The following is a 13,640-nucleotide window of genomic DNA, read 5'->3' as shown; positions in this document are numbered from 1 at the left end:
GCGGTATAACACAGAAATACAATGTAGGGAGTGCTCAATTAGAATTCCGATGCTACCGCTTTTCTAACTGTCGTTAGTGCTTGTTCACATTACTCCTGTTGAATAACAACATGGTAATTCAAAGAATCACTTTTAATATCTTTATTCATCATTACCAGTATTCATATTGCTCCATCGCGAATCATCTTGCACATAATGACATAACACAAGCTTAGTGTTTCAGCAACAATCTTATACGGACATTCGAATCCGTCCACCTCGATCCCTAATAAAGGAAAGTTATGTTATGTATATTTTGGAACACTGCAAATTTACATATGGACTGACATTGATCTGAACGCTTGTGGAGCGTCTTTTCTGCTTCAGTTTCTAATTGGCGTAATCATCAGAGTACAGAATATGAATTATATTTACATTTATTCTCAGCTTTTTACCAGAGGTTCTCTGAGATTTACAAGCCATCATTACAGCGCTCGTACGTCTCTGGGCAACTATTTTTACGAAAACTCAGTTATTTACTGCAAGACGTATATCAAAATCATAGTACTGTTATTATCAGTTACCATTCGGCACACTGCTGTAACGGTTTGTATTTCGCTTGGATTGAGACTAATTGCTGACTCACGAATCTTTCATGTTAATGCGGTTCCATTTAGACACTTACATTCACATCACAACGACCTGATTCAGCACATTTATGTAATTTGACTGACACTTCGTAAGTTTATTTACTATCACTTAATTACACTTCAGCATCTCGCATTAAATTTGCCTATGCAATCTTAAAAAAAATTTTGAATTGCGTAATTTCGACGGACATTTAGTAAAAAAGGTAATATTTTAGTTTTTAGTGTACTCTAATAACTTGTAATCTTTGGCACTACGATGATACCAAAATGTTTGACAGTGCACACTAAATCTTCAGGCTTTATCTAATAGAGCTAGGCAGTTCAGAAACTCAAATGTTTATCTTCGATGCTTACTACATACCAGCATTTATTGGAATATGACTAAGGTATCTTCCTGTTGCAGATGGCGCAAATAGTTGACGTTTTGCAGGAGACACGTTTGGTAACTGAAATAAACAAGTCGCAGAAGTTGTGGAAAGCAAAGGTATACGATAAGTTTGTAGGAATGACAAGAGAAGAGCTCATTAATATGGCTGGAGGCAAAAGGTAAGCCTACTTTCAAGAGAATTTTGCAATGGCTGAGATTCTAATCTTTTCATTCAATAACCAGAAAGACTAAATTAGCTATTATTCAGTCTCAGACGACCATCTAACAACTCCGCATGTCCATCTAAACAGAATGATCGTTTACCATCAACTTAGGAGGTCCTTGACAGGTCGCTAGAAATCAGGCAGAGTGCAACACTACAAAGTTTTGATATATTGCTAAATAGCATGAATTATTCTAAAACTTCTCAATAATGCAATATTTTCGCCTGTCAGATAATATCCGTTCTCAACTTTATGTTACTTCGTAACATCGGCTGAGAATAACTTGAGATATATTTTCGAACTTTCAAAGCACGTAACAGTGCGTCTTCCGTGCACAAGATAGACAAACCGTGCCGAATGGGCTCATGGTTATTATGTCTTTTTGCCGTCCGTTCTGATAGCGGCACGGTAGCCTTTGCAATATGCTTCAAACAGTTATGCTCTAGAATGGTTCCAAGAGGAGAAAGTGCCACCTTTCTCTTGCATTCTCCCCCCCCCCCCCCCCGGCCCTCATCTCCTCGCCGCCGTTTTCTTGTGTATGCCTATGGTTAGACACGTTTTGGACCACTGTGACGAAGCCAACTCGCATTACCGCGATATGCTGCCGAATTAAAGGTGCTAAATTCTACAGCGGTGGCGATGCTGACAAGATGTGCATGCGTCGCATAAATATAGCTAACAATACTGGCATTCTTCAACTCTAAATTTCACTTGCGAATGGCTGAGTGTTTGTCAGTGGGAAAGTGGTTGCAGCAAGTTAACATCTTTCGGGTGAAATCGCGAAATATCATGGAATAGGCAACATATTATTATCTTACAACAATTTTCATCATGCTTGTGTACGGGCTACTTCCGACTGTAATTCAGATTATTGCTAAGTAATTGTGAAACAATGTTGACTTTAATATTACTACATATCTTTATACACAGGTTAATTAAACTGTCTCTACCTATGGGTTTTATGCAACCCGCATTGCATTCAAATACCACAAGCAAGATTTTCATATTCCCTCCTTCGTTACATAGGAACTATTAGCCCTATAGAAAAAATGAACAGGACCTTTTTGTAGGAAATTTAATGTAGTTAAATTTTGTACGGGGACACCTTTTCGCTGGAGGCGATTGTTTTCGAATTATTCAAGAGAAGCGTGTTTGAAGGCGGAGCTGAAGAGACACGCGTCTTATGGTCACTTTTGTGCGTTTTTCATGAATAATTCGAAAACTGCGGCCTCTAGCGGAAATGTATCCCAGTATAAAATTTAACTACATTAAGTTTCCCATGAAAAGGTCTTATTCATTTTTTCCTGTAGGTCTTGCAGTTTGCATGTAACGAAAACTATGAAAATATCGCACGCAGTTTTTGAAGGCGTTGCAGGTTATATAAAACCCATAGGTAGGGGTAGCTGAATCGCGCTATACAGGGTGGTCCATTGATAGTGACCGGGCCAAATATCTCACAAAATAAGCATCAAACGAAAAAACTACAAAGAACGAAACTCGTCTAGCTTGAAGGGGGAAACCAGATGGCGCTATGGTTGGCCCGCTAGATGGCGCTGCGTTTTGTTACATAGGAACCCCCATTTTTTATTACATATTCGTGTAATACGTAAACAATTATGACTGTTTTAGTTGGACCACTTTTTTCGCTTTGTGATAGATGGCGCTGTAATAGTCACAAACATATGGCACACAATTTTTACGAACAGTTGGTAACAGGCAGGTTTTTTAAATTAAAATACAGAACGTGGGTACGTTTGAACATTTTATTTCGGTTGTTCCAATGTGATACATGTACATTTGTGAACTTATCATTTCTGAGAACGCACGCTGTTACAGCGTGACTACTTGTAAATACCACATTGATGCAATAAATGCTCAAAATGATGGCCGTCAACCTCAATGTATGTGGCAATACGTGTAACGACATTCCTCTCAACAGCGAGTAGTTCGCCTTCCGTAATGTTCGCACATACATTGAGAATGCGCTGACGCATGTTGTCAGGCGTTGTCGGTGGATCGCGATAGTAAATACCATTCAACTTTCCCCACAGAAAGAAATCCGGGGACGTCAGATCCGGTGAATGCGCGGGGTATGGTATGGTGCTTCTACGACCAATCCACCTGTCATGAAATATGCTATTCAGTACCGCTTCAACCGCACGAGACCTATGTGCCGGACATCCCCTGTATACACATCTATAAAGACACCCGCCGCTTTTTGCTGTTTGTGTGTTTGGGCTAATCTCAGCAGTTTCTGTAGGTATGGTTTTCACACAGACAGACAGGAAGGTTTTCTGTATAATTAATACATATTTCGTGTCAGTTAGTTGAATTAAGACGATCTTTGCCGACGAAGTCGTGATTTATGAGAACTTTTTTGAACTGTGATGATTAAATCATTTAAGTAATACTAGAATTTAGAGTTAACGTTGTTCTGTCAGTTTTAATAAAGTTGTCCGGCCTTATATGCTTGGTACTACCCATACGAAGTCGGCTTCTCTTATAAAAGGAAGATAAGTAGCCCTAACACTAGTCGAATGGACGATGCCGTCAACACGAGTGACAGCGGACGGGTGTATGTTCTTTTTGCAGTACGTGGCTGGCAGAGAGGCCGGGGCCCGCACCTGTGACGGCGGAGCTGAAGCGACGCGCCTCCTACCTGCCCAGGCAGTGGGACTGGAGGGACGTCGACGGAGTCAACTACGTGTCTCCAGTCAGGTGAGCCTCCTCCTGACCAACTGGAGTGTGCAGCTAAGTTGAACGTCAAAAAGTCACTACGAACGGCAGACAGAAACAGTCAATGGTTTAGTTCGACTTCCATTCTTCTTATGTTGACTGGCAATATGTTAGATGACAGACTAGTAAAGATCGCATATGGTGAATTGTTTATGGGTATCCGATCACTCAGCATGTTTTGAAAATTCCCAGCAGATTAAATTGTGAGCCGGACAGCAACTCTCAGTCTTGCCATTAATTACAGATCACACTTCGCAGTGGAGTGATACAGGGTGTTTCAAAAATGACCGGTATATTTGAAACGGCAATAAAAACTAAACGAGCAGCGATAGAAATACACCGTTTGTTGCAATATGCTTGGGACAACAGTACATTTTCAGGCGGACAAACTTTCGAAATTACAGTAGTTACAATTTTCAACAACAGATGGCGCTGCAAGTGATGTGAAAGATATAGAAGACAACGCAGTCGGTGGGTGCGCCATTCTGTACGTCGTCTTTCTGCTGTAAGCGTGTGCTGTTCACAACGTGCAAGTGTGCTGTAGACAACAAGGTTTATTCCTTAGAACAGAGGATTTTTCTGGTGTTGGAATTCCACCGCCTAGAACACAGTGCTGTTGCAACAAGACGAAGTTTTCAACGAAGGTTTAATGTAACCAAAGGACCGAAAAGCGATACAATAAAGGATCTGTTTGAAAAATTTCAACGGACTGGGAACGTGACGGATGAACGTGCTGGAAAGGTAGGGCGACCGCGTACGGCAACCACAGAGGGCAACGCGCAGCTAGTGCAGCAGGTGATCCAACAGTGGCCTCGGGTTTCCGTTCGCCGTGTTGCAGCTGCGGTCCAAATGACGCCAACGTCCACGTATCGTCTCATGCGCCAGAGTTTACACCTCTATCCATACAAAATTCAAACGCGGCAACCCCTCAGCGCCGCTACCATTGCTGCACGAGAGACATTCGCTAACGATATAGTGCACATGATTGATGACGGCGATATGCATGTGGGCAGCATTTGGTTTACTGTCGAAGCTTATTTTTACCTGGACGGCTTCGTCAATAAACAGAACTGGCGCATATGGGGAACCGAAAAGCCCCATGTTGCAGTCCCATCGTCCCTGCATCCTCAAAAAGTACTGGTCTGGGCCGCCATTTCTTCCAAAGGAATCATTGGCCCATTTTTCAGATCCGAAACGATTACTGCGTCACGCTATCTGGACATTTTTCGTGAATTTGTGGCGGTACAAACTGCCTTAGACGACACTGCGAACACCTCGTGGTTTATGCAAGATGGTGCCTGGCCACATCGCACGGCCGACGTCTTTAATTTCCTGAATGAATATTTCGATGATCGTGTGATTGCTTTGGGCTATCCGAAACATACAGGAGGCGGCGTGGATTGGCCTCCCTATTCGCTAGACATGAACCCCTGTGACTTCTTTCTGTGGGGACACTTGAAAGACCAGGTGTACCACCAGAATCCAGAAACAATTGAACAGCTGAAGCAGTACATCTCATCTGCATGTGAAGCCATTCCGCCAGACACGTTGTCAAAGGTTTCGGGTAATTTCATTCAGAGACTACGCCATATTATTGCTACGCATGGTGGATATGTGGAAAATATCGTACTATAGAGTTTCCCAGACCGCAGCGCCATCTGTTGTTGAAAATTGTAACTACTGTAATTTCGAAAGTTTGTCTGCCTGAAAATGTACTGTTGTCCCAAGCATATTGCAACAAACGGTGTATTTCTATCGCTGTTCGTTTAGTTTTTATTGCCGTTTCAAATATACCCGTCGTTTTTGAAACACCCTGTATATTCATTCTGAAAATATAATCAAATGGTTCAAATGGCTCTGAGCACTATGGGACTCAACTTCTGAGGTCATTAGTCCCCTAGAACTTAGAACTAGTTAAACCTAACTATCCTAAGGACATCACACACATCCATGCCCGAGGCAGGATTCGAACCTGCGACCATAGCGGTCTCGCGGTTCCAGACTGCAGCGCCTAGAACCGCACGGCCACTTCGGCCGGCGAAAATGTAATCGATAAGCCATTTCTCCGCGATCTCTTTCCTGGCAGAAAAGGTCTTCCGTGTACGTAGAGAGTTACTGTGAATCGCGGGAAGTGTGACGGAGGTACTGGCCGAAGCGCAGCTGTGAGCGTGAGTCCCGAGTCGTACATGGCTAGCTCAGCCAGTAAGGGCAATGGCCCTGAAAGGAAAGTTTCTGGACTTGAATATCGATCAGGCACAGTTTTAATCTGATTGGAATTTTCGAAACCTACATTCCACCTCATTGTGGAGTCACAAAGTTGTACAAATGTTAAAACATCCGCTTTTGACGTCTACATCTACAATCATACTCTGCAAATCATTATGAAGTGCGTGATAGACTTCTTCTCACTGTACCAGTTGTTAGGGCTTCTCCCCGCTCCATTCATTTATAGAGCGCAGAAAGAATCACTGTTTGGAAATCTCTCTGTGCGCGCTGTAAATAATCTAACCTTGTTCTCGCGGTCCCTACTGCAACGATATGTAAGGGATAGCAGTAATCATATCACGACGGTCCTCAGAACTTTGTGAGTAGACTTTCTCGGGCTGGTTAGCATCTATCTTCATGCGTCTGTAATCAGTAATGAAGGTTATTTGAAATTCTATTACATATAGCATTTCAGTGGTCGTTACCTCAGTGTTTCACTTCTGCTTTCGTAGACGCAGGCGTATTAAATACAGCACTGTCTGATACTTTGAGCTAGCAGCGACCATAAATAAGTAAACACCGGTCGATGTCAGTCAGTTTATATCGATTTCAGTCACTCCCGTCAGCTTCTTCAGCGAGGGTCGTCTTAGAGAGAACGTAAAATAGATGAAAGACATTTACTGTGTTAGGCAAATATTACTAAACACAGTAAAAGGTTTGCCGTTGTGCGTACAGGGTATTCACAAGCTTCCCCAAAGCAGGCACCTTATAAATTCTGTCGTCAAATTGAATTAATCTCCTTTTCTTTCTGTGTGACTACTTTTAACAACGTCCTGCTATTTATCAGGCACCCGTTTGATTCTGTCGTAAGTTGAAATTGATCTCCTATCTGATTTGCTGCTTTTGACAACGTTCTTTCACAGTCCGATATCCAGATTTAAAAAAATGCTATTTAGTAGTAATGCATCTTTACATCATCGTTGGTTCAGGGCTCATAACCTACACACACACACACACACACACACACACACACACACACACACACACACACACACCGAAAGAGAGAAAGAGAGAGAGAGAGAGAGAGAGCACTGGCAATTCAGATTTTCATAGTTGGTGCAAACATTAACGCAAACATAAACAAATATCAAAGAAACATAGTCTGTATGTTAAATTACGGATACCTCATGATCTGAAACGGTAAATTTGCTTATCTGTTTTGTAACTTACAGTTTTCTAAACTGTGGGAATACATAAACCAGCTATAATTTAATACTGACTGAGGAATTTTCACCTGGTCAGTACTCTTTGATTATATACCATTTAAGCTTTACTCCATACACTCTTCCACAGAACTTAATTGACCTCATGTACTTTCAAATAGTTTTCCACAAAAATTCACATGCCATCCCTCAGCATTTCTCCGTAACGTCACTCCTACACTATTTAAACTCTTTCCCGCTTTATCTTCACTGAATTACACGGGCAATGTTTTCTCTTTGCCGTTAGCACTAAAATTTACACACATCAGGTACCGTAAATAACAACACAGTACGGTAAGTATGAAAAGAAAAACAGCCTCGGCAAGAAAAATTCTGCCTCAGCCTGATCCGTTGTTGCTGAAGTGTCGCACAGTGAGAGCGTCTTTATTTGCAGGAACCAAGGTAACTGCGGTAGCTGCTTCGCCTTCTCCGCGGCCGGCATGCTGGAGGCGCGCATCCGCATCCAGACCAACAGCACGCAGCAGCCCGTATTCTCCCCGCAGGACGTGGTCAGCTGCAGCCCGCTCGACCAGGGCTGCTCCGGAGGGTTCGCCTACCTCGTGGCCGGCAGATATGGCAAGGTACATTATACTCACAGGTTTATTACCAGTCCTTAATTGATGAATGTTACTGTCACACTGATCCTTGGCTGAACACTAACAATACCAAAAGTTGCAGCGCCTTAGGGTAGTGTTTCCCATGTAGTCTGGGACCAGAATGAATTTTCACTGTGCGGTTGTGTGTGCACTGCTTTCAAACTTCCTAGTAGATTAAAACTCTGGGCTGCACTGGGATTGAACCTAGGGCCTTTGCCTTTCAGGGGAAAGTGCGAGAGCTACCCTACCACGATTCACGACTCACCCTGCAAGCGCAACTCACGCACGACCCACTCTCACAGCTGTATTTCCATCAGTACCTCTTCTGCGACCTCTTAAATTTCACAGTAGTTCTCCTGATAACCTTGTGAAGCTGGTACTACTAGAAGAAAGAAATGTCCCGGGTTCGATCTGGCACACATTTTTAATCTGCCAGGAAGTTTCAGTCTGAGACCACTACCTCAGATATCGGCCAGTACTCCTGTTGTGACAGCAGTCACGAAGGGCTGTATTGAACGCCAAATGTCGGATTCTTCAAGACGGCTACGTAACCACAAATGGCAGTATTAATGAAAATTACCACTTTCATTCAAGGCACTATACAGAAGCGATGTAGAAACACTGATATGATTAATTTGTTATAAGAAACTTGGTGTCGGAAATGACGGTAAATACGCCAAAAGTGGATGACAAATGTTGAACGTGTAACGTCAGCAGATGGCGTACTTCACCTATGTGCAGCAGTTTGGCTTATAGATGTTACCCTCGCCGATAGGGGAACAGTGCTAGGCCCTACACATTGTTACACTAGGGTACTCTGTACTCATTCCTGTATTGTCCGATGTGATGCGGTAGTGCTTGTGGTAATACACTGGTACGATGAACTGGTGTACATTTACGAAAACAGAGTAGTCTAGTGGAGCGATGTCTAACACTGCCCACTACCCGCGAGAGTAGGATCAACATGCCCAGCCACTGCACATGCGGCGAGGTACGTCATCTGGTGACGTACATATTCAACATCTGTCATCCACTTCTGGGGTATTTCCCGACATTTGCGACCCCATGTGTTTGATAGCAAACTGCTATGAAACTCGAGGGTAACCACTAGCAGAAAAAATGAAATGAGCGTATGGCATCGTTGGCCGAGAGGCCTCATCCAAGGAAGTTCGGCCGCCAAGAGCACGTCTTCAGTCGACGCTACATTGGGCGACTTGCGCACCGGTGATGAGGATGAAATGATGATGAGCACAACACAACACCCAGTCCCCGAGCAGAGAAAATCTCCAACCTGGTCGGGAATCGAACCCGGGCCCGCTTGCATGGGAGACGAGCACGTAAGCACCCAGCTATGCAGGCTGACACCATTAATAGAATCTGGAGGTAACTGCTGAGCACTTCATCTCACTGGGGTCACAATTCCACTTGCTATCGTGGAGACGTGCAGTCTCCTAAATATGCTTGAGCAACCTGTTGCTTGCCCTACTCTATTTTCCTAAAAGTGACTGGCGTAAGAAAAGAATGCAGTGATTTTGGCGCTGCATGTCTGTGTAGCGCCCTCTGCGAGCCTGACCGTAAACGTGTTACTGTTGTGCTGTTGATGTCTACTGGGTAGACAATCTGGCAGACCTGGCTGTAATGGCAGGGGGACTAAGCCCTAGGGTGCAGAATCCCCCCTCCCACGCCCCTCTGCCTAGGGAAAAGATGGCGGTTCAAGAAGAGGGTTCAAATGGCGCTTAGCACTATGGGACTTAACAACTGAGGTCATCAGCCCCCCAGACTTAGAACTACTTAAACCTAACTAACCTAAGGACATCACACACATCCATGCCTGAGGCATGATACGAACCTGCGACCGCAGCAGCCACGTTGTTCCGGACTGAAGCGCCTAGAACCGCTCGGCCACCGCGGCCGGCAAAGATGGCGGACCCATATCGATGTCGTGGGTAACAGCCTCAATGAGTGGGTCAGTGGGATGAGGTCTTGCAGTCGGCAAACATCGACCTGCATCGGGATGGTTTCGAAGACAGTAGCACTGTCCCTGTCCATCGAAATGTGGCCATGAGGTGGAGAAGACGCTGGCTGAGGCTGTCGTGGGTCGCCCAGGTCGACATACGAACGGAGAGCATCTGGAAAAAAAAATGTGAGATGTTTTCCGCATCTTGGACGTAGCTAATTGAGGTGCTTTCTGGTAAAGGCCTGATTGTCAGACATGGAGTAACCCAACAGCTTGGTGATTCGAGATGGCGCCCAACATTGCTTGCCTAAGTAAAATAAAGAGGCAAATAACCTATGAAGTAGTTTGAACTTGGGTAGATGCCAAGCTGTCTGTGGACCACTCTGGCCGACGAGCTTTACAACTTTACGATAGACAGCAGTATCCTTTGGGTGGGCTATGTAACTCTACTACTTGAATATGACCATCTGGTTTCTCTACAGACGCAATTGGTTTAGCCATTGGCTGTTGCTGTTTGGTCCAATGACACCTTATTCCTGTAGTAGTTGGAATTCAAAGTTTGTCCTTCAAGACAAAGGGAATGTTTTGCACTCTGAACAATTTTGGTATTGCTGAACACTTTAGCGTAATACGTGCTCCATAATCCCTGACAGAAGTAGTTTTGCTGCCTAAGGTAGCTGCGAACCTGCGTAAGAGGCACATAAGGTATGTATGAGGTACTACGGCCAGCAGTTGATTGGCTGAGTCGTGCTCTTCCAGTCACAAATTTGAGAATAGGCTGAGAGCAAGAATATTACTAGCGCCCTGCTAGTTGATCACTAACAGCTTTGCTGAGGTTGTTGTATCCTTGCAAAGTACATTAGTACAGAACTGACGGCAGACTGATATGCAGTCATTGTTGTAACTGGCCAGCTGACTCTGAGACGTGGTGAGCTTAACTGTTCATAAGACTGTCAATTGAGAATTGTGGATGAAGGACCTGTATTAGTCTGGAAAATGACAAGGGTGCAGTTGATTGCTACGTCACTACTTGAAATTTTTGTGGACCATGGCAAAACTACGTTTACCTGAAAGTCTTTCTAAAACGGAACCCACTCGTCAGTACGACATTAATGTACAGCTGATGTGCAGAATTACACAGTTAGGCCTTGTGGTGTTTCTTGTATACACTTGGTCCTTTGAAAATAACAGTCATCACACTGGTGCATTATAAAATAACTAAGACAAGAGCGTAACTTCGTGGGAACTTGTTTTCTTGCTTTGCCTAGAGAGCAGCTGGCTTTGTCCGGCCCGTCACGTGATCTGGGGTGGTGTGAACGCTCTGGGCTGCTGCGCGGTGTACTAGTTTGAAATACGGTATGATCGAGAAATCCTGCAATGCCATGGACAACGTCACTGTTTGTTCAAAAGCACAGATGAGTGGTAAACAAGCGTCTAACCCCAATAAATCATTTTTCAGAAATTTGTCGGCTGGATGCAATAGAATAATCTTCCACGGTAATGAATTCAGGTATGATTGCTTCTCACTGAGACAATGGAATTTACAAATCGCACGTTAACCAATGTAATTAGGCTAACCACTCACACTAACTTTGTCCGTTTTCTTAATTCAATCGCAGAGAAAAAATATGTATAGCCGCACTGCATGTGTTTGGGAATCATAGTAATCTGTTTGCTCTCTTTCAACTGAACGTTTATTAATTCACTAGGCTCTACCTCATGATTAAGCTTCTGGATGAGAATGTACATATCACCAAAATATGCATGGGGAAAGGCTCTTTGTTGCTCTTCACCTGTGATTTAGTGCCTGCGTATGTAGTTCCGATCTGGCCACGTGGTTGAGCCACGGCTCCAACTTCTTGTCGAAACTGGGAAACGGCGGAAATGGCATTCTCATCGCTTGGGCTAGGTTAACTTTCGGGTGGGACAATTTTGCTAAGATAAACTCCTGTGTCCTTTGCGCATTTTGCAGGAGCAATATTAATTACATTGCGATATCCAGTTTCAGAGTTACAAAACTGAAACGGAAAAACGTCTGATCAGAACAAATTCAAGGAATTGGCAGGAAGACCAAAATATTTCACTGAGAATAGTTCAAAAATATGCTCTGCATGAAGTAACCACAACTGCAACGTAAAGCCACTCGGGGCAGCCGCGCGGTCTGGGCTTCTTGTCAAGGTCCGCGTCCGCGTGGCTCCCCATGTCGGAGGTTCGAGTCCTCCCTCGGGCACGAGTGTGTGTGTTGTCCATAGCGTAAGTTAGTTTAAGTTAGATTAACTAGTGTGTAAGCTTAGGGACCGATGACCTAAGCAGTTTTATCTCATAAGATCTAACCACAAATTTACAAAAAAATTTTGCAATGTAAATTGTCACTCAAGTAAATTATCAAACATCCGTGTCGCCATTTTTTGTGAGGGCAGTTACATTGCACCCCAAATAAAATTCAGTTTCTCCGAGGTCGCTACGCAAGTGCAAATAATGGTATTACCGAGCTTCACCAAGTTTATTCAATGCACAGTATATAGTTCGAGTCGTATGGGTAGGTTGTGTATAAAATACATTAGTTCACTGAAAATCACTTAGAAGCAAAATCCAAACTGGATTAATTATATGTTGCTTATTCAAAGTCCTGTCCTGGATAGTAAGCTTGCTAGGTGTAGTTTACTCTATAAATTTTCATAAACCGGAGTAGAAGTTTGGCAGGTTGCTCGATGGTTAATCCATGACCACTGTCAGGCAACTTGTGGAAAACAGGTCGTAGAACTCTGAGGTAAATGCTTATCACTGCAGTAACAATTCGACTGACTATCATGGAACCGTGTAGGCTCTGAAATGTTGTCTGGGCTGAACGTCACTCGACCAGCTCTATTTTCTTACACAAGACAAGATTAAGTAAACAGTGCAGCAGTGATGGTGCCTCCTATCCCGTGTTGCACTTCCCACGAGCCTGACTGCAACCATGTTGCTGCTTGTTGTGTTGTTGACGTCTGCCGGGTAGGCAGCCCAGCAGACCTCACTGTACCATAGGGGGCTTCAGTCCTAGAATACAAAAAAAATGGTTCAAATGGCTCTGAGCACTATGGGACTTAACATCTATGGTCATCAGTCCCCTAGAACATAGAACTACTTAAACCTAACTAACCTAAGGACAGCACACAACACCCAGCCATCACGAGGCAGAGAAAATCCCTGACCCCGCCGGGAATCGAACCCGGGAACCCGGGCGTGGGAAGCGAGAACGCTACCGCACGACCACGAGATGCGGGCCTAGAATACAACAACTCCCAATTTAAATGAGACCCTAGATAAACTAAGAGGGATTAACTTATTTGTATTTAACGTGATGAAACTTAATATGTAGTTAATATTCAAAATTTTAGTGAACTTCTTCAGTTGTCTCGTTGTAGGGTCCACAGTTGCTGTACAGTTATTTAAGCTATGATTTTCTTTGAACCTGGCTCCATGATTGGTATGAATTTTTGAATGACTTCATGCTGCTTGCAATTGTTAATTTTCAGTTTATTTTCATACTTTTGTGCAATTATGGTCGTAGATCACTTTCAAGCACCCTGTTTAAAGTGTCATTTATAAAATAATGTGAGATCATCAGTACATTCTTTCTATAAAGTTGAATCGGTAATGTGAAACAATATAAGTTACGCTA

General features: G+C 43.6%; 1 protein-coding gene across 1 annotated transcript in view; it reads left to right on the top strand.

Annotated features, from left to right (window-relative positions):
- The window catches only part of LOC126417141 (dipeptidyl peptidase 1-like), a 138,565-nt gene that overhangs the window by 104,655 nt on the left and 20,270 nt on the right, over window positions 1-13,640 (top strand). Inside the window, exons 5-7 of the mRNA XM_050085074.1 lie at window positions 1,033-1,175; window positions 3,813-3,938; window positions 7,818-8,004. Coding sequence (XP_049941031.1) covers window positions 1,033-1,175; window positions 3,813-3,938; window positions 7,818-8,004 — 456 coding nt within the window. The remainder of the gene's footprint in view (window positions 1-1,032; window positions 1,176-3,812; window positions 3,939-7,817; window positions 8,005-13,640) is intronic.

Source organism: Schistocerca serialis, chromosome 1 (assembly GCF_023864345.2).
Source record: "Schistocerca serialis cubense isolate TAMUIC-IGC-003099 chromosome 1, iqSchSeri2.2, whole genome shotgun sequence".
In the NCBI taxonomy this organism is placed as follows: Eukaryota; Metazoa; Arthropoda; class Insecta; order Orthoptera; family Acrididae; genus Schistocerca; species Schistocerca serialis.
The sequence above is the reverse complement of the archived record's forward strand: the minus strand, read 5'-3'. Positions and strand labels throughout refer to the sequence as shown.